The 21,550-nt window shown below is 40.7% G+C and overlaps 2 protein-coding genes across 2 annotated transcripts; both read left to right on the top strand.

Moving 5' to 3' along the window:
* Positions 1 to 3,819: 3,819 nt before the first annotated feature.
* LOC139010094 (serine protease inhibitor Kazal-type 7-like) lies at positions 3,820 to 9,627 on the top strand. Its single transcript, XM_070414196.1, has 5 exons — positions 3,820 to 3,869; positions 5,738 to 5,844; positions 6,695 to 6,720; positions 7,414 to 7,538; positions 9,327 to 9,627. Exons 1-5 carry the CDS (start codon positions 3,820 to 3,822, stop codon positions 9,370 to 9,372), a joined length of 354 nt encoding a protein of 117 aa, XP_070270297.1. The 3' UTR covers positions 9,373 to 9,627.
* Positions 9,628 to 11,507: 1,880 nt separating this feature from the next.
* Positions 11,508 to 15,799, top strand: LOC139010346 (serine protease inhibitor Kazal-type 9-like). The gene is made up of 4 exons (XM_070414652.1): positions 11,508 to 11,621; positions 12,338 to 12,366; positions 14,486 to 14,604; positions 15,647 to 15,799. The coding sequence occupies exons 1-4, from the start codon at positions 11,576 to 11,578 to the stop codon at positions 15,690 to 15,692; spliced, it is 240 nt and encodes a 79-aa protein (XP_070270753.1). The 5' UTR covers positions 11,508 to 11,575; the 3' UTR covers positions 15,693 to 15,799.
* The last annotated feature ends 5,751 nt before the right edge of the window (positions 15,800 to 21,550 follow it).

Below are 21,550 nucleotides of genomic sequence, written 5' to 3'. Positions count from 1 at the left end.
TGAGACGGGAGTTACCTTGCACAGCCACAGACTAAAGCTCCTCATTATATTCCAACCTCTACTCTCAGCACTTGCAACACCACTGTGCAAATCCTTGTCATTTGTAACATGAAAAAAACATTGCCATAAAATTTTAAAGATGAAGGAATAAAATAACACAAAAAAACAATTAAATACATTGCCAAAATGTGTTACTAGAAGTGAAGCCTACTCCAATTATAAGAAATCTCACTCTGTTTCCTCTTTAATTAGTTCTTCCTCATATGTAAGCATAGCAGGCATTACTACATCCAATAAACAGGTCTTTCTGGAACAGGTAACTTCTGTTGGTCTCAGGAAAAATGCTGAAACATTGGCTTTGGAATTTTCATGAACAATAAGAGTACAGATCAAGGAAATGGAAGTCAGGTCTATAAATACATGTCTTAACAAAACGCATCCAGCTGGATGTACCCTGAAAACTTTTCAGAATTTCTCAAGGAAAAACAAAACACTGAGTCAAAAAAAAAGTAGGTTTTTTAGAGTGCCTGCTTACAACTGGAAAAAGCTGCTGGAGTTCTGAAAGATGCTCTGGAGGGTGCAGGAAACTATCATTCCCAGTTGCTTCTTTCCTGGGACAGGAGGCATTTAGTGCTCACACATAGGATTAGGGTGTAGAACTAAGGCCAGACTCAGCGATGCCCTGGGTGACTCAACATAGAGGAAGCCTGGGTTGGGGTTTCATTCACCAAGAGCCCAGCCCCCAGAGTCTCCTTGCAAGCGCAGCCCCGCTGTTCTGACCTTGGCTGGGGCTGCCTCTCTCTAACCTGTCCTGTACCCAGACCCTCTAGTTCTCTACACGTCTGGGCTGTGCTCCTTGCCTCCCTCCTCCTCCCCACTTCACCTCTCCTACAAATGGAGCCCAGTGGCAGACACCCAAAAATATTGGCAAACTTCTGTTGGGGCGCTCACCTCCCTGGTCGCCCTGTCTCTGTTTCCGCTGTCTGTCTGTTTGAGTTCCAGTGTTTCTTATTTCTTTTTGAGGCCAACAGATTGTCTGAACTACCATCTGTTTGCTGCCACACCCTATAGATATTAAAGCATTCAATCTGCCAGACTGAAATTATTTGGTTATAATATAAATGATTAAAATGTATAACTATTGGTTAAGGTGGTGATCATTTTGCAATATATACAACTATCTAATCATTATCCTTCACATATGAATCTAATTAATGTTATATATTAATTACACTTGAATTTTTATAAAGCGCACTTAGAAAGAAAAGAAAACAAACTAACAAAAAACACACAAAAAACAGTAGGGACTACATCAAAAACTGAAAACAAGAAGATAAGAAAAAAGCTGGAATGTAAAGACATCATCACATAAGGGAGGGAAAAGAGGACAGACAAATGGCTAGAGCTAGTGCAGCCAAATCTGGACCATGGATTTTAAAACTGTCACCAGAAGGCCTCGCCTGCAGGGTGTTGAATGAAGACTCTGCTGGATGCCAGAAAGGAAGGAGCCTGGTGGTTGGGGATGGGCTGGTTCAGCAATTAGGAGATAAAAACCTAAATACATAGGGGAATTCCAATTTCTTGCCACTCACCCCAAATGAGCCTTATTCATCATTCATACATGTTAGTGGCCAAGAATACCAATTTTTAATTGGAGAACTTGAAGCAGGCACCTAGGCTAATCTCACTAGATGTTTGGGAAGCAGGAAGCACAACATGGAGAAGGGACTGTCACACATTGCACCTCTGATAGATGATGGTGAGGGGACAGGGAAAGAACCCTTGTGTCCTGACTCTCAATCATCCCCGGTCCCCATCCCTCTCTCCAGATGGTACTCACCCAGGAAAATACCACAGACTCTGACCCACTGCTCAACTCCCTCTGGCTCATTGGAAACACCAGCTGTCCTTCCTGACGGCTCTGATTCTGCCAGGTCCACTCCTGTTATTCCAATGTTCAATGTGTCTCCAAATCTATCTCTAAAGTTAAATGTGAAGGCAATACATCAGAGTTACTAAAAGCATTGGCTCTTAACTTTAAACTAGCCCCTTCTCTAAGCCACTGCTGCCTTTAAATAACAGGACAAACACCGCCTCTATTTTATAAGATTATTGTAAGCCTTAAATGAGATCATGCACACAGCAGGTGTAGCAGAGCTCTGCCACATAGTAAGTGCTTATTACATGGTTGATTTTCATATTATTACTTTCACTTCCTACCACAGCCATTATTCTGTACTTGGATTCCTGCCCAGCTATGGTGCTGTTTTCCCTCCAGCTAACTAACCCCAGAACTCTTCATTCAAGCCATGCTCCAATTTAATTCTCTCACACGTGTCTAACCCTCTAATGGGTCACCTTTCTCTTCCCTGTGGCACCCCAAGTCCACTGGGAAAGAAATGAAGGATTCAACACTCTCACACTGTCTTCTTATTTCATACTTCTGTTTTTATTTTTATGTTTTTTATTCTGTCCTTCCTTCCCTAGAGTGGAAACACTGTTGTAGTGGTCCTCTCTGACAGGCCTCCCGTTTTGGCCCCTTGCAGGAATATGAGGAGGAAGAAATAAACTTTCCTTGGCATAAAATGGAGAGTTTTTGTTTGTTTTTTTTCACAGGCTTATCTTTCACTCCCAAAGGACCCTCTACACTTTGTGGCTCAATGTGCAGCTTGAAAATGTTCTCTGCGTGTGAATAGCTGCCAAACTACAAAGCAGTTCACACCTGTTCATTTGACCTCAGGTTTCCTCACCTTTTAAAACCCAAAGACCTTTGTCTGAACCCATTCTTCATCTGTTTTATCTTGAGATACACCCTGAGGATCATTATCTTAGCCCCGCCCCTGAGAAATTCATCTAAAACTTAGTCTACTAGCCACTGCCTCCATACACAATTGTTCAAGTTCATATTTCCCACACCTACTTAAGTTCACTCAAAGCCCAAAACTTGACGTCTGAACCCTTAAGTGCTCACACCTTGCATAATCCATCAGAATCTTCCTGAACACTTATCTCTCTTCCAAGCCGACCACTGTCTTTATGGCTCCCCCTCAAGTCTCTGATGTACACACTCCCTGTCCACAAAATCCCTTTTTTCCATTTCTCACTCAGTACCATACAGAAGTATTCAGCATGGTACTGCCAGGACCTGCTAATATCTCGTGCCTATTTTGTCTAGTGGCCGTTCATTTTTATAGCCCAGTTGATTCTCTGACATGCTCCCATTGATGTCTGTGCCAAGCCTTTTCAATCCGTCTCTAGCTTCCAGACCAACCCAAATCTTGCACTGCCAGAGTCACCATCAGAACTTAAAAGCTGGACTCAACCTTACCATGGGTTTCCCCACATTCTTCTCCCTCAACCTTTCAAAATATCTTCTTTAGATTCATCTAGTCTTCTCTGTCTCTGTATCAGAGGGAATGGTGCTTCCATCTGTGCTGTTCATCTTATTTCCTGCTTTTCTAATTCCTCTAATTAAGCACCCTCCATCATGTATTTTAAAGTTCTTCTTCCCTTTGACTTTAAGGAATGCACAGTCTAGCTTAGACCTTTCTGAAGCATTTGCCTCTTCCATTCTCCTCCTCCCATTTACTATCACACATCTAAAAAAAATATTGTAGCCTTATGTTTCCACTTTACCCTGGTCATCCATTGATTCCATTCCCACCCTTCTTTGTTCAAATTGCATTTACAAACTGCAGTGAAGACTCCTCTTCTTGAAATATAATGGCTTTTTTTCAGTATTCATTCTCTTCACAAGTTCATAGAAATAATAAAACTTACAAAAATCTCTTATTAGGATAATTTTTTTGCTTCTTATCCATGACTGAACTCAAAACAGTCTTCTCCATTAATTCATATCTTGGTCTTGGGTAAGATTACATAAATCCTCTGAGCCTCAACTTACTCACGGATAAAATAAGGATCATACAAATTCCTTCCTCATGAGTTATCATGAAGCTCACATTCCCTATAATTAAGTACCACATGTCAAGCTCTAATTATGATCTTGGCACACGCAGACACACACACTCACACACACAAATTTATATATATAATCTCATTTAACCCTCTAAACCACTTAGTGAGGTAAAACATTATTTCTCTGTCACAGATGAGAAACTAAAATATCCAGAGCTTAACCTATATGCTCAAAGTCACAGAGTCAACATATATTTAAAATAAGATGACAAATAAAATCCACTGGACTTCATGCCCATATATTTTTTAAAAATATATGTTTTTTAAATGATTTCAGAATGAGGGAGGGAGAGGGAGAGATAGATAGAAACATGATTGATGGGAGAGAATCATAGATCAGCTGCCTCCTGCATGCCCCCTACAGGGGATTGAGCCTGCAACCTGGGATTATGGGTCAACACTCAACCACTGAGCCACACCAGCTGGGCCATGGCTATATTCTTACTACTAGATTATATTGATCTCCAAACAGATGTAAGAATCAAAAACTTATAGAGTCATTCAACGTAATTTATTAACTTATAATCTTTTGTAGATATTGTGTTTCACAATGTACTAAAATAAACCTACTCGGCAGAGCACTGGGGGAGAAGAGTAAACTGACTTCCCCCAGGTTTTCATTCATTCATATGCCCTTAAACTCAGTAGACAAACAACAGCCATTTGGCCCAATGCAGTTTATAAGCTAATGTCAGAAACCTGTAGCAGAAACTCTTGGCTCATCAGTAATGATCGTCATCATCACAATTACAATTACATGCACTGCACTTTGGATTTTCATGTACATGATACCAATTATGTGAACTCTATTGTGGCAAGTAATAGTTCCCAATCGAGATGAAATGCAGCTAAAGTTCTGGGATAGATTCTGTGACATTTGCAAACTATTTCCAGTTCTCCCCCATCTGGTTGTCCAAGGACAAGGTAACAACATACTCCACATCCTCTATGATTGGGGCAGCCCACCTGATGGTGAGGGAAAGTGGCAGTGGTGTCACCTCTGGACTGAAATACTTAATTTCTGAAGAGGGAGAGCCTCAAGAACACATCTACACTTAACCTTGACAATGAACAACATTCCAAACAGTGATAACTCCGCCCACCTGGGACCCGTTGAAGATAATGCAGGACCATTAGGTGATCACCTTACATGTTCAGCTTAATTAAAAAAATATAATTTGTTCTGAGCCTCATACACCTTGGGTTATATGTTACCACAACATAACCCTGTGTTCCCGGTAGCTTCATAAATGACTTACCCAAGATCACGCAGCTAGAAAATGTCAACACTCTTCTCCAAACTTCATAAATGATAAAATCACTGTTCCTTACACTAGGTCCCAGCCTGCTTCATACGTTTATTGCCTCAAAAATAAAACTATATTTCCCAGAAGCCAAAATATAAACATAAGTATGATCTGTCAAATCTGGGTGTTTGTGAACGAAAGAAACTTTGATATTTTCACTTATTTCATAACTAGGCCAAGTCAAGTTCTTCTAATACAAGAGGTTTAGAGTTCTAACAGACCTCACTTTTAGGACAGACAGAAAAATAGTTCTCACCTCAAATAACTAATGTGTTGGTCATAGAGGAAGTAGCAATTAATTGACAAGGACTGCCACACCACCCAGGGTGTGACATTGTGCTTTGAGAGCCTCTCAAAGGCAGCATTGACTGGGGATGACCTCAGAGGGGAGGCAGGGAAGCCAGGCATTGCCATATAAACATGGCCCCTTTCCTACCTCATGGCTGATACAGCTGCTGTCACAGCCTGAACAGCCTTTACATAGCAGTCACCTCCACCAGGAAGATCATTGGGGGCCTCCTCCTGCTGTTCACAGTGACCTTCTTCTGTAGCAGCTCAGGTGAGGGAAGGGTAGAGAGTGAACAACCATTAAGCTTGTTTTTCAAAGGAGGTGAGCATCTGAGAGAAGTGTCTGGTTGTGTGTATTTGATCTATATGGGTTAAGAATCAAAAGCATACTGGTTTAGAAAAGAAACATCCCTGGCCTGGGAAGGGAGAATCTTATGTCCCTAATAGAATTGGGAGGGTAGGGGGGTTTGCTCTAGTGTCTTCCCATTCAAGGATTTTTGGAAAAAAAATCCATGGAACAAAGAAATGAACTCTTTTCTTCATAAGAACATTGGAAGTTGTTATACAATATTGGATACTATTCCTGTTATTGGATACTATTTTTCTGAGCAAAGATGCAGAACAACTTGGATGCCTCCCTAAATCAATTCGGAAGGTTTGCATAAAGTACAATTCTCCAGAGGCCAAGAGTCAAAAATAAGACTTTTTATATGGTTAAAAAAAATAAAATAAGATGTAAACATTTTAAAATGTTATTGCAACCCTTCATATCAATTAGAAGGGGAAGAATAACCAAGATGTTGCTTCAGTTCTTGGCAATGGTGGCTGTAATACTGCCTATTGCGATCTGACTTTTAACCACTACCAATGTCACAGTGAGCTGCAGAAGTGTCCCATGGTAAGGAAGGGAGGAGATTTGGGTAATTCCCTTTCATGAACCAAGGGTTTACCTAATGACTGTTTGCAAATAGCCAAAATTTTTGCATAAGAATGGGGTGTGCGCTGAGACTTATTGCCAGGGAAACACAGAGTCTTAATCTCTGAGATCAAAATGACATTAATTAATGAGACTTCAAGACTTTGCTTTATTATTAACATTTCTATCTCTATTTCTCTTTCAGAAGCTGCTAGTCTGTCTTCAAGAACCGTGAGTATATTGATTTACATTTTCATTACTGTTGACTGTCACTTAGTAAACAAATAATTACCAAATGTATATGTAACATTAAGTCAGTATGTTTAGGGTGGTAAAAAGTGGAGGCAGACACACATAAAGAAATCTCCTCTGCTATTTGAAGATGGATGATATGAATAACCATAGACTTAGAATTATTCACGAGTTAGAAAAGAGAGAGATGAATTCCATTTGAGAGACTGGTGAAGTCTTGATGGCAAGGACAACATTTCAGAGGTAGGATCTTGCTTAATTGCACAGGCTCTGGATTCAGATCTCAACCTCACCACTTCCTAGCTTTTATGTTATACAAATTCTCTCTTCCAAGCCTTCATCTCCCCCAACCCTGTCAATAGGGGTAATAGTAGAACCTACTCTATTCAGTTGTTCTGAAGATTAAACAAAACTCCTGTAAGATTTAAGTTTAATGCCTGGCCTGGAAATGCTCAGGAATTGTTAACTGCATGCACAAGTCATAATAGAAGTGGTGCCAGTGTGACTGGTATTTTCCATAGTGACATTAGTGCTTAAAGTACCGACACCAGCATCTTAATATCTGAGCTGGAACTTCTAGGTTGGTATTTTGCTTCCTGTACAATAGAGGCCAGGGTAGCCTAGCCTGGGATCCAGGAGCAATGCAGAACATTCGCCTTGTGTCTGTCACAGGTGGACTGCAGCATTTACAAGAAGTACCCAGTGGTGGCTATCCCGTGCCCCATCACATACCTGCCTGTGTGTGGTTCTGACTACATCACCTATGGGAATGAATGCCACTTGTGCATTGAGAGCTTGTGAGTGCCTCATGGGGGCAGGGAGGGGGAAGAAGCTGGGGCCAGTGCCCTCCACTGCAAACCTCTCTTCTTTCCACGAGTCTGCTTAGCTCTCCATGAGCTGTACTTAGTCCCACCCAGAAGCAGCAGGTTTGGATAGAAAACTGACCACCTCATAGTCAGGCCAGGGATAGGCCACCATTATTTGCTCAACCATTCATTACGGAATCTCCAACTCCTATCTCTCAGTTGAAGTCCAACAATAGCATGAGTTTTCAAATTGCTGCCCCAGAGTCCAGAGATACTGTTCAGGCAATCAGAAGTCACCAAACGTGTTAAAGGTATAATTTGGGGTGGTCTCCAACTCCAAGTTCAGCTTTTGACTATTTCCAGTGGTGGAGTTCCATATAATATCTTGCTTGCAGAAAGGGTCCTAAGCCCAACACAAAAAAACAAGTGAGTCTGGCTGATGTCGCTGAGTTGGTTGAGCATCGTCCCATGCACCCAGGTCACCAGTTCAATTCCCAGTCAGGTTACATGCCTTGTTTTTGGGCTCAATACCCAGTCGGGTAGCATGCATGAGGCAGCCAGTCAATGAATCCCTGACATCATTGATGTTTCTATCTTTCTCTTCATCTACCTTTTTCTCTACCTTAATTCAATAAAGACAGAAAAATTGAAAACTATTATCCTATATGACTTCTAAAAGGCCATAACACAGCTTGTTCCTTTGACAAACTGTGCCTAGAGGGCCTTTATCCTCCTCATTTTCCTAGTGGCTCTAAATATCTGTAGTCTTAAGAGGGATACAGGGAATATGGCTACCACAAATATTTTTTCTTTATCTAAAATAGCGGGATGGGTCAGTGGGTAGAGTGTTTGCCTGCAGACTGAAGCTTCCAGGGTTTGATTCCAGTCAAGGGCACATGCCAAGGTTGCCAGTTCGATCCCCAGTGGGGGGGGGGGGGTGCAGGAGGCAGCCAATCAATGATTCTCTATCATTGTTGATCTTTCTATCTCTCACTCCTTCTCCATTCCTCTCTGGAATCAAAGTATATTTAAAATAGGGGGATGCAAGCTGTCAGCACTTGGACCTGCATCTCATGGGCATGATTTCTTTACGTATTTTATGTGGCCTGCACAGTGTTCTTGAAGGCAAACAACTAGAGAGATGTCACTTCTTTGGTGTAGAACAGGCAACTTAGCATTTACTGTTTTCACAGCAAGTGCACTTTGCTCATTGTTAATTCTCTTTTAGCCCACTGTATTTTGGCCACTTATTTTAGATCTTATCTTTTTCATATTTGTGATTATCTTAACAAGTTAAAATATCAAGTTAAGCTCTTAGTCATAAGCCCAGAAGGATATGTGTTCTTATTTGCTCCTATGCAGGAATGTTTGCTTCACCAAAGTGGCACTTCTCTAACCTGCACACACTGGGCCTTTGGCCTAGAGACTAGCTTGTATTCAAGGACACTGAGGGAACCTGTGGTGGAAGCTGTCCTCCGAAAAGCAGGACCCAGCTCCATCGCAGGTCCTGCTGACCAGGAAAGGCTAAAGGGCAGGCACTTCAACTTCCTGTGGCAGAATCCCTCCTTTGATATTTTAAGACACTGGGTGACCAGCCTGGGCCCTGGGATCAGTGGAAGCAGCAGGTGGGGTGGAGGATTCACCAGCCTAGGGAAATTCTGCTTCTGCCTCACCTGCAAAATGAGGTTCTGCCTCAAGATCTCTTTGGTTCCTTTCAGCTCTATTATTATGCAAAATTTCCTCTTGTGCTAATGAATTGTTAACTGTGTCTTCCTGTAGGAAAAGTGATGGAAAGATTCAGTTTCTTCACAAAGGGAGATGTTAACTTCTCCATAGCCATGGGTGGGGAGCAATGATATCCTGTGTCATCTTCATCATCCCTGGGCTCTGATGACCTTCTTCCTCACCATGGCAGAGGTTCTGGGGATGGAGCCGGGAGGATGTGGGGCAGGGGCAGATGTGGAGTCATCTTTGTTGATTGGAGAAAGTTGTTGTGCTTTCCTTCAAACTCATGCCCAACTGACTTACTGGCTTTTTTTTGTACCTCATTAAAAGAATCTCCCCAGAGAGTTTATCTTTACTTCTGTCTGTATTTGTGTCTTACATCAGGGTATAAGATCTCAGTTTTCAAAGAAAACTGAGGAACATACATATTTGGTTGTTCAGAAGAAAGTTTTATACAATGAATCCCAAGTGGCTGCCAAGGATTAAATGCAAACATACACACACACACACACACACACACACACAAATATACACGTGATCACATACACACGGAATGAAATGGAGTTAGGTTCAATTAAAACTCTAACTCTAGAGGGGGAGATAAACAAGAATTAAAAAATAATTATACACTCTTATAAATGCTGGGATATAAGTCATTACTAGGTACCATATTGGAATAATCTTTCTATAGTGTAAATCCGATTCTATTATTTCTCTGTTCAATACCCTTCATCTCTTATCCATTGTCTATGGTATAGAATCCAGACTCCTAAGCATGGTGTTACCCACCCAGCTTCTTCTTCTCCCATGTTCTCTGAAGGACACTGTCTCTAACACTCCTCTTTCCTGGCCCTGTGTATGTTCAAGCACAGTTTCCTTTGATGGAAATGGCTGTTACTTTTCTGGTTTCAGCTCAAATGTAGCTCTCCTGTGAAACCTTCTCTGAATTTGGTTTGGCAGAGAAGTGACTGAGGAGTCAGGAGTTAGTTTGTAAACTAATTCTGTCACATGCAAGCTGTGTAACTTTGAGTGGGTACCAAAACCTGTGCTTGACATATGGGGTTATTGTTGTGATGATTAAGTGAAATAACACAAAGCACCCTACAAGATACACACAATAAATATTAGAGCCTTTCTCTGACTACTCATCATTTGCTCACCTGTTGTTTCCTTGCATCTTGAATTACATTGTATTTAAATTGTCCTGAATAGTTGGTGGTAATGTTCTTCTATCCTTATCAGATTGTAAACTCCTTGAGGGAAGGACTATATGTACATTTCTATATACCTAGTAATTAGTATAATGCTTGATTCATGGTTAGTATTTCATAAGCATTACCAACTTGCTCTGGGACCATAGAGGATGTTGAGTCTAATTCTGCCTAGGGTGTTGAAGAAGCCTCTCCTTGAGTTGTAATTCATCTGAGTATGTGTGGGTTGGGTAGGGGACAGGTAATTCCAGGGAAACAGAAAGCAAATACAAAGGCACAGAACTTGAAAAATGCATAGGAATTAATTACTGAACACAATTTCTCAATTTGTAAAAATGAATATTGAACACCTAACATGCTCATATTTTAATCAAACTCAATCTCAGCTGCCTGACTTGCTCCCCCATCGGCTTTACCATCTCAGGAAACAGCAGTTGTACCAGATCCCCAAATGTGGGATACTTGGAAAAATTATCTCCCTGCTAAAGGGTATGAGTCATTGCTTGTTTATGCTGAATCAAGAATTGGCAGTTGATACCTTTTCTCTGTGCCCATTCTGCTGTCTCAATTGGCTACATTTTCCATTGACGCTAGAGTAGAAAGAGGAGATCCTGGGAATATTTCAACACCTATAAACTGCCATGCTGATGACAGTTCTTGCAAGAGTAGTACAAGTACATGCAGTAAAACTAGTGAAATCACTTAACTTCCTTGTAATTTCACTTCCTCATCTGTAGAACAAAAAGCAACGGTAATAACTATGTGACAGATTTGTTATGAAGATCAAATTGTGTAACAGATGTGAAAGCACTCACACTTTTAAGGACATAAAGAGACAAGGAAATAATGCCAGCTTTATCGGGTCCTATTATCTATTAAACGGTCATGTAAATTCATCTGTCTTTCACAATAAAAGAACATCCATACCCAGCAGATGTTTCTGACCTCCCAGGATTCTGATCCTGCCAATAGGTCTTTCACAATCGAGGCAGGAACTCTTGTCAATATAAAAGCAGCACGCAAGTGGCTGGGCAGACACCGGAAAGTCACTTCTTTTGCCTCCATCTGACTGCCCTTCACCTCTTCAGCAGCATGAGAATGACAGCCTTTTTCCTGCTCTTGGCCCTGGCACTAATCTGTGAGTATCTCCCTCATAACACTGCCCCTCCCTTGATACCAATAGCTCCTGTCATCTTCTGCCCACATAATTCTGGGGTATACACTTCACATAGATAATAAGGGAAGTTTTGGAAAAGGCACATTTTTTTGGTCTCTACCAATACATCACTAAATCATATCATCTCAGGCACTGAGTTGGACCTAAATGGTCAACTAAGACCAAGTCCATTTTGTGTAACCACTTTAGAAAGTGTTCATCCAGACTCTACTCTGACTTGATATCAGTATTTACAGGGACTGATTTCTTCATGAAGCAGTCCAACCCATTGTTGGGCAGCATGAACTGTTACTTTCCTTCCACTATGGAGTTAAGATCTGACTCCCTAGAATTCTCAACCCCTGCCATCTCTGCCTGCTACGAAAGAGCAGACACTTCCTAAAAAGAAAACTCCATTGTTTTCTCTTACTATTTCCTAAACTCTGATTATGATAGGAAGAAATAAGACTCGTTATTATAGCAGCTTGTCCATGCTTCTGACTGCACTCTAATTCTGCTCTAAAACAAAAATCTGTTTTGTGCATCAACTTTTAATATGCTGATACAAAAGTTCTGCAGAGAATCTTATACTTTTCATGACAGGTTGAGAAAGCTGAAACATAAATCAAATATTATTTTTCTAATGAGATTAGATTCTTCCAGAGATTAATTTTTTCTTGTACTTGTTTTTCTTACAGATGTAGAATGTGCCCCACCTGGAAAACAGGTCAGTATATCCGTCTTGCTTTGAAAATGCTACTTTTATGTAATTTTAATGCCTGTATCAGTAAGGAAAGCTTGACATTGTACAGAATTACGTTGCTATCCATTTGAACAGTTCTTTTTTAAAGTTTCAAAACTGCTTTTATACAAAAACTGTACACAGACCTTTCTGAAATGGAGGTGATGGGGAAAAAAAAATGGTTAGATACCAGCATCTGGGCTTCAGTCCCAAGTCTTTGATCAGGTGACACTTAAAGCCCTAGTGCTTGGAAAGATTTAGCACAGTACCCACGCATAGGAAAGCTCAGTAAGGACAAGTCCTGATTCTTACATTTTTAAGTGGTCCACACGTCTCTTTGTTCTCTGACTTAAAAAATGAAGATTTTGGCTCATGTGAAGCTTTCCTTCATGGCTCATGTTAAGTCATGACTGTTATTAAGAAAATGTGGGTGTGACTACAAAAACTTTAAACCAGCAGCCATACACTATGGGTTCTAGTCCAAGCTCTCCAGCTTTTTAGCGGTGTGACCCTGTGGCCTAGGCAGCTCCTTTCACGTCTTTGAGTCTTTTGTTTTAACCTATTAAATAAAATGATGTTAAGAACATAAGTTTGGAGTCAGGCAGGCCTGAATTCAAGCCATCCTTCACGACTTAGTAGCTGTGTGAGAATGACAGGGATGAATGAGCATTAAGCCTTGGTCATTTCCTGGTCACTTTTTGACCATTACAACAATTCTGGCACTGAGAGTTGAGCAGGCAAGGACAGGAAGTGAAATCATGCTTGTGTGTCCTCAGCATGGGGTGTTACACTTTCTGTTCTGCTCCACTAGACTTGAGGTTTCTCTGCTGTCACGGCATGCTTACTATTTGTATTTCCAGCACTCAGCTCAGCTCTAAGACGAGGGCTCAGTGACTAGAGGAATGACTAAGTTCACTGCTAGAACATATCTGAAGGGGAGGAGGAATTCAACTTTAACTTTGAGCATATTTCAGGTTATCCAAGTAGAAACATTAAACAATTAGTAAAATATCATGTCTGGAACTCTTGGGCAGAAAGAGCTGGGAATGCAGTCTTCTATATAGAACTGGAGTTTGTGCAGACCTGTAAGGGAAGCCTAGGGAGAGAAATTATAGAAATTATTTATTCAGTGTTTTCCAAGTTGTGTAGCATTTCACACACATCTGCTCAGGTATGCATTTGTTACTTAATCTGACAATGTAGGTATATCACCTTCATTTTGCAGATAAAGAAACTAAGGCTTAGAGAGGCGAAATAATTGTCCCAGGTTCGGAGAGTCAGGATTTGAATTTCAATGTGTTTGATTTTTCTGTCCACACTTTTCAATTTGCTCATAGATGAAAAACCCAGGAAATTCTTGCTTAGTAGTTGTGTACTTGCTCCTACAAATGGCTCATCCCCTTGGCTTTGCTCCAGGAATTTCAAACAGTGGTTATCAACTACAGTCTACAATAATAAAAGTGTAATATGCTAATTAGACTGGACAACCTTCTGGACGAAGCTGGGGCTGCCAGGGAAGCCTGGGTCCTGGGAACCTGCCAGCAGGCAGAGGGAAGCCCCGGTGTCAGGTTCCAGAGGGAAGCCGATGCCAGCAGCTGGGGAAAGAAGTCTTTCAATTGCATGAATTTCGTGCATCAGGCCTCTAGTGTTTACATAAATCTGTCTATGTGCTGATGATGTGTATAGCAAGTCATTTGTTACCAATAGTTAAAGTTGTCATTAGTGTCCTAGTTATTAAAACGACAGTATTTCTATAATACATCTCACCCTTGCATTCATTTAGAACTTTTTAAGTGAAAGAGAGAAAGCAGCAAACAAAATGTACCGTGACCATTAAGAACTGACACATCAGCCAGTACTAACTACAGTGGGTGGATTCTACATTTAAATAAATGGTGATTTAATTACCAGCTACCACTCATGATTTTATATCTTATATAAAACATCTCTATACTTGATATATTTCAAAGAAGTTAGATGAGGACAGACAACTAGAATACAAAATGAATGCATTGAGAGCCTTCTAAACTTACTTAGAAAATTCTAAATCCTGGGAATAAAAATTTGGTAGAAGGAATTGAAGATTTTTAATATCTATTTTCAGATTGATTGTAGTAGGTATAAACACTTACCACCAGGAATGTGTGTTCTAAGATATGGACCAATTTGTGGATCTGATGGCAAAACTTATACCAATGATTGCTTCTTTTGTGATGCAGTTCAGTAAGTATTGAAACATTTTTCTTTTCTATATTTAAAGTATAATAATTGTGTTAAGACAAATGTATCACATTTCAAAGAAGTGGTTTAAGGCACAAGGAAATGTTGATCATCTCACATTGAGTGTGATGAATGGAATTCTCACAATTCATAGGATTTGGAGTCCCTGGTACCATTGTACCCCTACATATTCTGGTAGTAATAGTCAACCAGAGAAGCTAGCATCTCTGAATTGGAAGGAAACTGAAGGGTAATCTAATTCCACTTCCAACTACAAATTTATTGCTTACACTCCCTCTACAAAAAACATCACCAAACCATCTCACAGTCTATGCTTGATTATTTCCAGGGACAAGGAACATTCCTCCTCCTCGGCATGCCAGTCTGCATCTGGTAGAATGTTTATTGTTCAGCTTCAACAGTTGAAATACATTAGAGTCCCCTAATGACTGATACAAAAGGGGGACAATAGCTGCAAAACCTAAAGAACTTGCTCTGTTTCAGAGTATGATTTCTCCACAAAATGTGTATGTTGGAGTGCTAACAAAAATTAAATAGCCAACAGTACTTTAAAGGTTAAAGGGTAATTGTCTGCAAGGTATAGTAGCATAAGCTCAAAAAAAGTTAAATGATAAGTTATGTACTAGAATATATAGAAACATAAAGTTCCTTTTAACTATTTGCAAAATATACATGGATAAAAACAAACATCTAATATATGTGGTATATTATATATGGAATTCTTTTTATAAGCAACAAGTTACAATGTTATGACAGGAGGCGTCTAAATATGCATCACCTTTAAATAAAATAGTCCATTAAAATATGTTTTCAGGGCCATAAAATGTGTTGTATTTGGAGCATTGTTCCTTATTCAATGAGCATTGTTCCCTATGTTAAATATTTCTAAATTGCAATCACTCCTCTTAAATACGTGAGTAAAGGAGGTAACCTGGTACATTTGGGGGGATCATTAGTAATGTTTGGATGCTAATAAAATGTTTATGGCTTCAATAACTCATTTGTTACTCTTTCCTCTCCACAGGAGAATTGACAACAAACTTAAATTTGTACGTTATGGGGAATGTTGAATCTATCCTGTGATTCCATTCACAAGAGGCACATTTCTTCTCCCATATGATCTTCCCACCATTGTCTTGATTTCTTTGTAGAATAAAGTAGACCTGAGTGAAATAAACATCCCTGACTTTTTTTATTTAAGAGCAGAATCTTCTAGATTTGTTTCACTTTGGGGTATTGTCTAAAGACCACCATATGGTCACATTTTGTGGGGGAAAGCCAATTAAGACCGGTATGGGAATCAGAAAATCAAAGGACCTAAAGCTGATGCCTTCTTCTTTCTCAAGCTAGGAAAACACCATCCATGCATGACTTAGTTCTAAAAAAAATCGAACAGATAAAGAGGGTGTTCAACTAATGCTTTATAAATAAACTAAATTAAGATGAACTGGAATGTACTTCTTTCACAAGTAAGCAAGGAAATTATAGTGTTTTATCCCAGATAATCCTAAAAGCAGATATCAACTCCTGATCCAGCCACAGTATTTGTAAGTACAGTAGCATCCTAATGCATAGCATTCTGTTTGCTTTCAAACTCTGAATTCCTTCTTCTAGTTCCCATAAAAGGAATCCACACACGAAAGAAAATGCTTTTCTAGAGATCGTGTGGGAGTGACTGAGACGGGAGTTACCTTGCACAGCCACAGACTAAAGCTCCTCATTATATTCCAACCTCTACTCTCAGCTCTTGCAACACCACTGTGCAAATCCTTGTCATTTGTAATATGAAAAAAACATTGCCATAAAATTTTAAAGATGCAAGAATATAATAACACAAAACACAATTAAATACATTGCCAAAATGTGTTACTAGAAGTGAAGCCTACTCCGATGATAAGAAATCTCACTCTGTTTCCTTTTTAATTAGTTCTTCCTCATATGTAAGCATAGCAGGCATTACTACATCCAATAAACAGGTCCTTCTGGAACAGGTAACTCCTGTTGGTCTCAGAACAAATGCTGAAACATTGGCTTTGGAATTTTCATGAACAATAAGAGTACAGATCAAGGAAATGGAAGTCAGGTCTATAAATACATGTCTTAACAAAACGCATCCAGCTGGATGCACCCTGCACACTTTTCAGAATTTCTTAATGGAAAAAAAAAGAAAACACTGAGTCAAAAAAAAATTAGCTTTTTTAGAGTGCCTGCTTACAACTGGAAAAAGCTGCTGGAGTTCTGAAAGATGCTCTGGAGGGTGCAGGAAACTATCATTCCCAGTTGCTTCTTTCCTGGGACAGAAGGCATTTAGTGCTCAAACATAGGATTAGGGTGTAGAACTAAGGCCGGGTTCAGAGATGCCCCATGCGACTCAACATAGAGGAAGCCTGGGTTGGGGTTTCATTCATCAAGAGCCCAGCCCCCTGAATCTCCTTGTGCATGTGCAGCCCCGCTGTTCTGACCTTGGCTGGGGCTGCCTCTCTCTAACCTGCCCTCTACCCAGACCCTCTAGTTCTCTACACGTCTGGGCTGTGCTCCTTGCCTCCCTCCTCCTCCCCACTTCACCTCTCCTACAAATGGAGCCCAGTGGCAGACACCCAAAAATATTGGCAAACTTCTGTTGGGGCGCTCACCTCCCTGGGCGCCCTGTCTCTGTTTCCGCTGTCTGTCTGTTTGAGTTCCAGTTTTCCTTCTTTCTTTTTGAGGCCAACAGATTGTCTGAACTACCATCTGTTTGCTGCCACACCCTATAGATATTAAAGCGTTCAACCTGCCAGACTGAAATTATTTGGTTATAATATAAGTGATTAAAATGTATAACTATTGTTTAAGGTGGTGATCATTTTGCAATATATACAACTATTCGATCATTATGCTGCACATATGAATCTAATATAATGTTATATATTAATTACACTTGAATTTTTATAAAGCGCATTAAGAAATAAAACAAAACAAACAAACAAACCAAAAACACACAAAACACACAATGGGGCTTTGGAAACAGAGAACCCTGGAGTCAAATCTAGGTTTGCTCCTTCTGAGTAACCTTGAGTTAGTGATTTAACCTCTGAGTTTCAGTTCCTGCATTTCCCACTGGGGGCAATAGCAGTTCCTATGAACTAGCATGAACCTAGGTACATACAGTACATAATATTGGGCCTGACACATAATTAGCAAACAATAAATGAATGGTTTAAAAAAGAATCATAGCAAAATTCTCTGATTGTTCAGTTTGTCCCTTAAGCACAATGATGGTTCTAATTTAGGTTCTGGCCCCTCTTGATCTCCTCCCCACCCCATCATGCCTGCCTGACACCTGCCTGACCGTGTCCTGAGAGACAGCACCATGAACCTTCTGTTAGAGCACATGGGCACTGAAGTCTGCCATATGAAATTTCCCATGAAGAGTAAGGCAAAAAATTCAAGGGCATCTAGAATATTCATGGTAGGGTACATAACAAGCACTCAATACATACTATTCTTGTTGTTTAAAGGTATAAAACCCTGATGGCTACAATCCTCACACTCGGTGAGGGACTGCCTTTCCGGGATTCCTAAAAGATAACATGCAGCTTCTGTTGGACTCTGAGTGAGAAGGAGCTCACTCCTTTCTGAGGCAGTCATTGATGGGAACTCTTACTGTCAGAACTTCCTATCAAGCTTAGATTTAGCACATCACCCAGTCCTGTGCCCAGGATAGTCGGGCACCTCTGGGGGTCTAAGGAAGTCCTTGGTCTCGATCCATAGTAGAGGGAAAGGGAGGTACAAGATGGTCAGGCATAGCTGTGATGCCCTCACCAATCCTAAAACTTTCAGTAATTTTAAGAGAGTTTTTATGTACCTCCTGAATGTTCTAATGTTAGTTGAAGAAAACCTTGGACCAGGTCCTATACTATATCATTATCTCATGTAATTCATAAAACAAGTCCAGTAATAACTTTATCTAAATATAAAGGAGAGTGTTTTTATTATCCACCATGGTAAATCTAGCATCTAATTGGTAAACCTAGCATCAGGAACATGATAGAAACTCCAAAAACAGTGATAAGTTAATGAATGGATCTGCTTTTTTCTCACTCAAGAGAAATAAGGTTTAGTGATGACAGAGTTGCTGTCCAACATGAATAGGAAATGGTAGAGTTATGACTGATAAAGCTCTGATTCTAGAGCTCAAGCTCTGAAATACTGTGGCACTATGTTCCCTAGGCAACATCACAATCCCTATCCCCAGAGCAGCTCACCTGGAGAGATTCTGGCTGTCTTTATTCACTTACAGGGAGATCAATGTGGGTTCCCTATTGCACAGCCACAATGTGGGTTCTCTATTGAACACAACAGGTAAGAGGAGCTGCCAATTATTTTGTCACTAGAGGCCCAGTTCACGAAATTTGTGCACGGGTAGGGTTCCTAGGCCTAGACAGCGATGAGGGCCAATATGTGGGATGACCAGTAGGGAGATTGGGGGGGGGTGCGGGACCCGCTGGCATCCACCTTGGCCAGCCTGGTGCCACCCACTCGCTGGCCCCGTCAGCCACCGGTTGCCTCCCTCTGCAGGGTGACTGGTGGGGTGATCAGGGGGGCCCCTGCTGGCATCCACTTTGGCTGGCCTGGGGCCTGCGGGCTGGGGACAGCTCCTGCATTGAGCGTCTGCCCCCTGGTGGTCAGTGCGTGTCATAGTGACCGGTCTTTCTGCCATTTGGTCAATTTGCATATTAGGCTTTTATTATTAGGATAGTTCTATGGAATGGCTCTTTGCAATTGTCATTTTGCATAGTCAAGAGTCCTTGTAGCATTTAGCAAACAACATACATGAAGAATTTTTTTTAAAAAAATACTGATTCAAAATAACTTACTTCCTAATATGTGACATACTGAAAAGTGCCAACGGTGCCCTTGTTTTGAACAATGGCAGGGCAGTTGATGATATCACTAGTTAAGTATGCCCCTGGACACTAAATGCAATGGGGGTCTCTAGCTCTTGATCCATCAAACTGTACTTGGTTCCTTAAGGTTAGCTCTGTTTTGGAGACAAAGTGATCACGGCCCAAAGCATTGGAGGCAGCCCAGCTTCTGCACCACTGGTCCTTGAGATAACCACATGCACCTCATTCTTGTGCTTGAGGATATCAGTGAACTTCCCCTTAGTAAACTTGAATAAGCAGCTTCCAGCAGAGAACAGGTATCTTTCTAGTAGATATCTGGCTATCTCACTAGCTCTACTTATACCACAAAATTTGGAGCTCTCCAGAAAGCCATGCTCTATTCTAGAGCATAGATTGCTGCTTAAACTTTGTAAACCAAATCAGTTCAATGGATTCTTGTTTTATTTCTAGTCTGGAACCAGAAGAGGACTCCAAGTAAAGGACCAAGGTAGTTGCTATTGATAGCCATGCTGAGCACTGCAACAGACATAGGAAAATGGCACTATTGCAGAAAATGAGCACTAAGCCTAGGAACTTGTGTTTAAGGCTTATTTCAAATATTTCCTAGTTGTGACATCTTAGACAACTTCTCTAAGACCCAGTTTCCTCCTCTGTAAACTGGAGGTAAAGGTAATACCCAACCCAGACTTATATGCGAATCAAATAACATAATTATGTGAAAGCACAAAGAACTGTTTATGCACCATCCAAATGTGAAGTAACATTAATTTGGGTCATATTATGTAGTCATACAAGGAAACCTTTTTCGTGATTCATTGAGTCTTTTAAACCTGTTCTAGGGTCTTGTTTTGGAAAGTATGCATTCTTAATAGAGATGACACATCTGGCCAGGATATAATGCAAGCCTCAAATGGGCTAGGCTGACAATAGGTCACTTCTCTTAACTCCACCTTACTGCCCTTGGCCACTGTCAGCATCATGGGAGCAACAGCTCCTCCAGAGGTTCTCAGACTTTTCTTAAACTTTAGAATCTCAAGGCAATCCTGAGATTCTTTCATCTCAGAGATGAGCAAGTCTGTTTAGTTTTGGGTTTTGGTTGTTGTTGTAGTTTTAATGCATTTTTCCCTTTCCATCAAGAAATCAATGAATCACACGAACTCAGAGTTGGAATGGACCGTAAAGCTCATCTAACCCAACTTCCCCACTCTACATAGAAAGCTTCCTGGGAGATCCCTGAGAAGTGATCATCATTTACGTTCTGCTCTGATACAAAGACTCTTTTCAAAAAGAGCAGCCCATTCTTGACCCGTTGGAGTCAATAAAATATTCTCTTTATTGAGTATAAATCAACATTGACTTGTCATCATGGCTGACCCTAGATTTTAAGAATTTAAAAATCTATTATTTACTTGTCTATTCTGTATTTACTGAGCACGGAATATGGCCTGGAATTATTTACTAACCTAACCCCTCATTATGATGGTCACCTTCCAAGTCCAAGGTCCCTTTTTCTATACTCCATCCTTACTCCAAAGAGCAATCAGTATTCCCACCTTTGCTCTCAAACTTATTATTTTCATTCAAAGCCTTGAAGAGAACCCCATGTCAGCCAGCACAGACTAAAAACTGATGGTATTTTAAAAATAAGACTTCCTTAAGAGTTAGGTCAGATTGTCTCATGTCTTTGTTTTCATAACAATATGAACTAAGCCCATTGCACCTGGTCATCACACAATCTACAGTATAGAATTATTGCTTATTTTATGATCTCCAAGTCTCTGCTGTTTTGCAAGCCAGGTATTATAATAAATCACATATAATGAACTTGAGTTTCCACATATGCCTCCTGGTTATTTCATACTAGATGTCCAGTGCATGAAAATTCATGCACTGGAGCGGGGGTCCCTCAGCCCGGCCTGCCCCTTCTCACAGTCTGGGAGCCCTCAGGGGCAGGAGGCGACCTAGCGATCGGGGGAAGGCGATGCCCCATCACACCTCTCCTGCTGCCACTGCCGGCAGCACAATCCTCAGCCGGCCCTGGT

Source organism: Myotis yumanensis, unplaced genomic scaffold (assembly GCF_028538775.1).
Source record: "Myotis yumanensis isolate MYYU_CA2020_CCGP unplaced genomic scaffold, mMyoYum1.0.hap1 SCAF_5, whole genome shotgun sequence".
Classification (NCBI taxonomy): domain Eukaryota; kingdom Metazoa; phylum Chordata; class Mammalia; order Chiroptera; family Vespertilionidae; genus Myotis; species Myotis yumanensis.
This window is presented reverse-complemented; position numbering and strand designations above follow the sequence as displayed.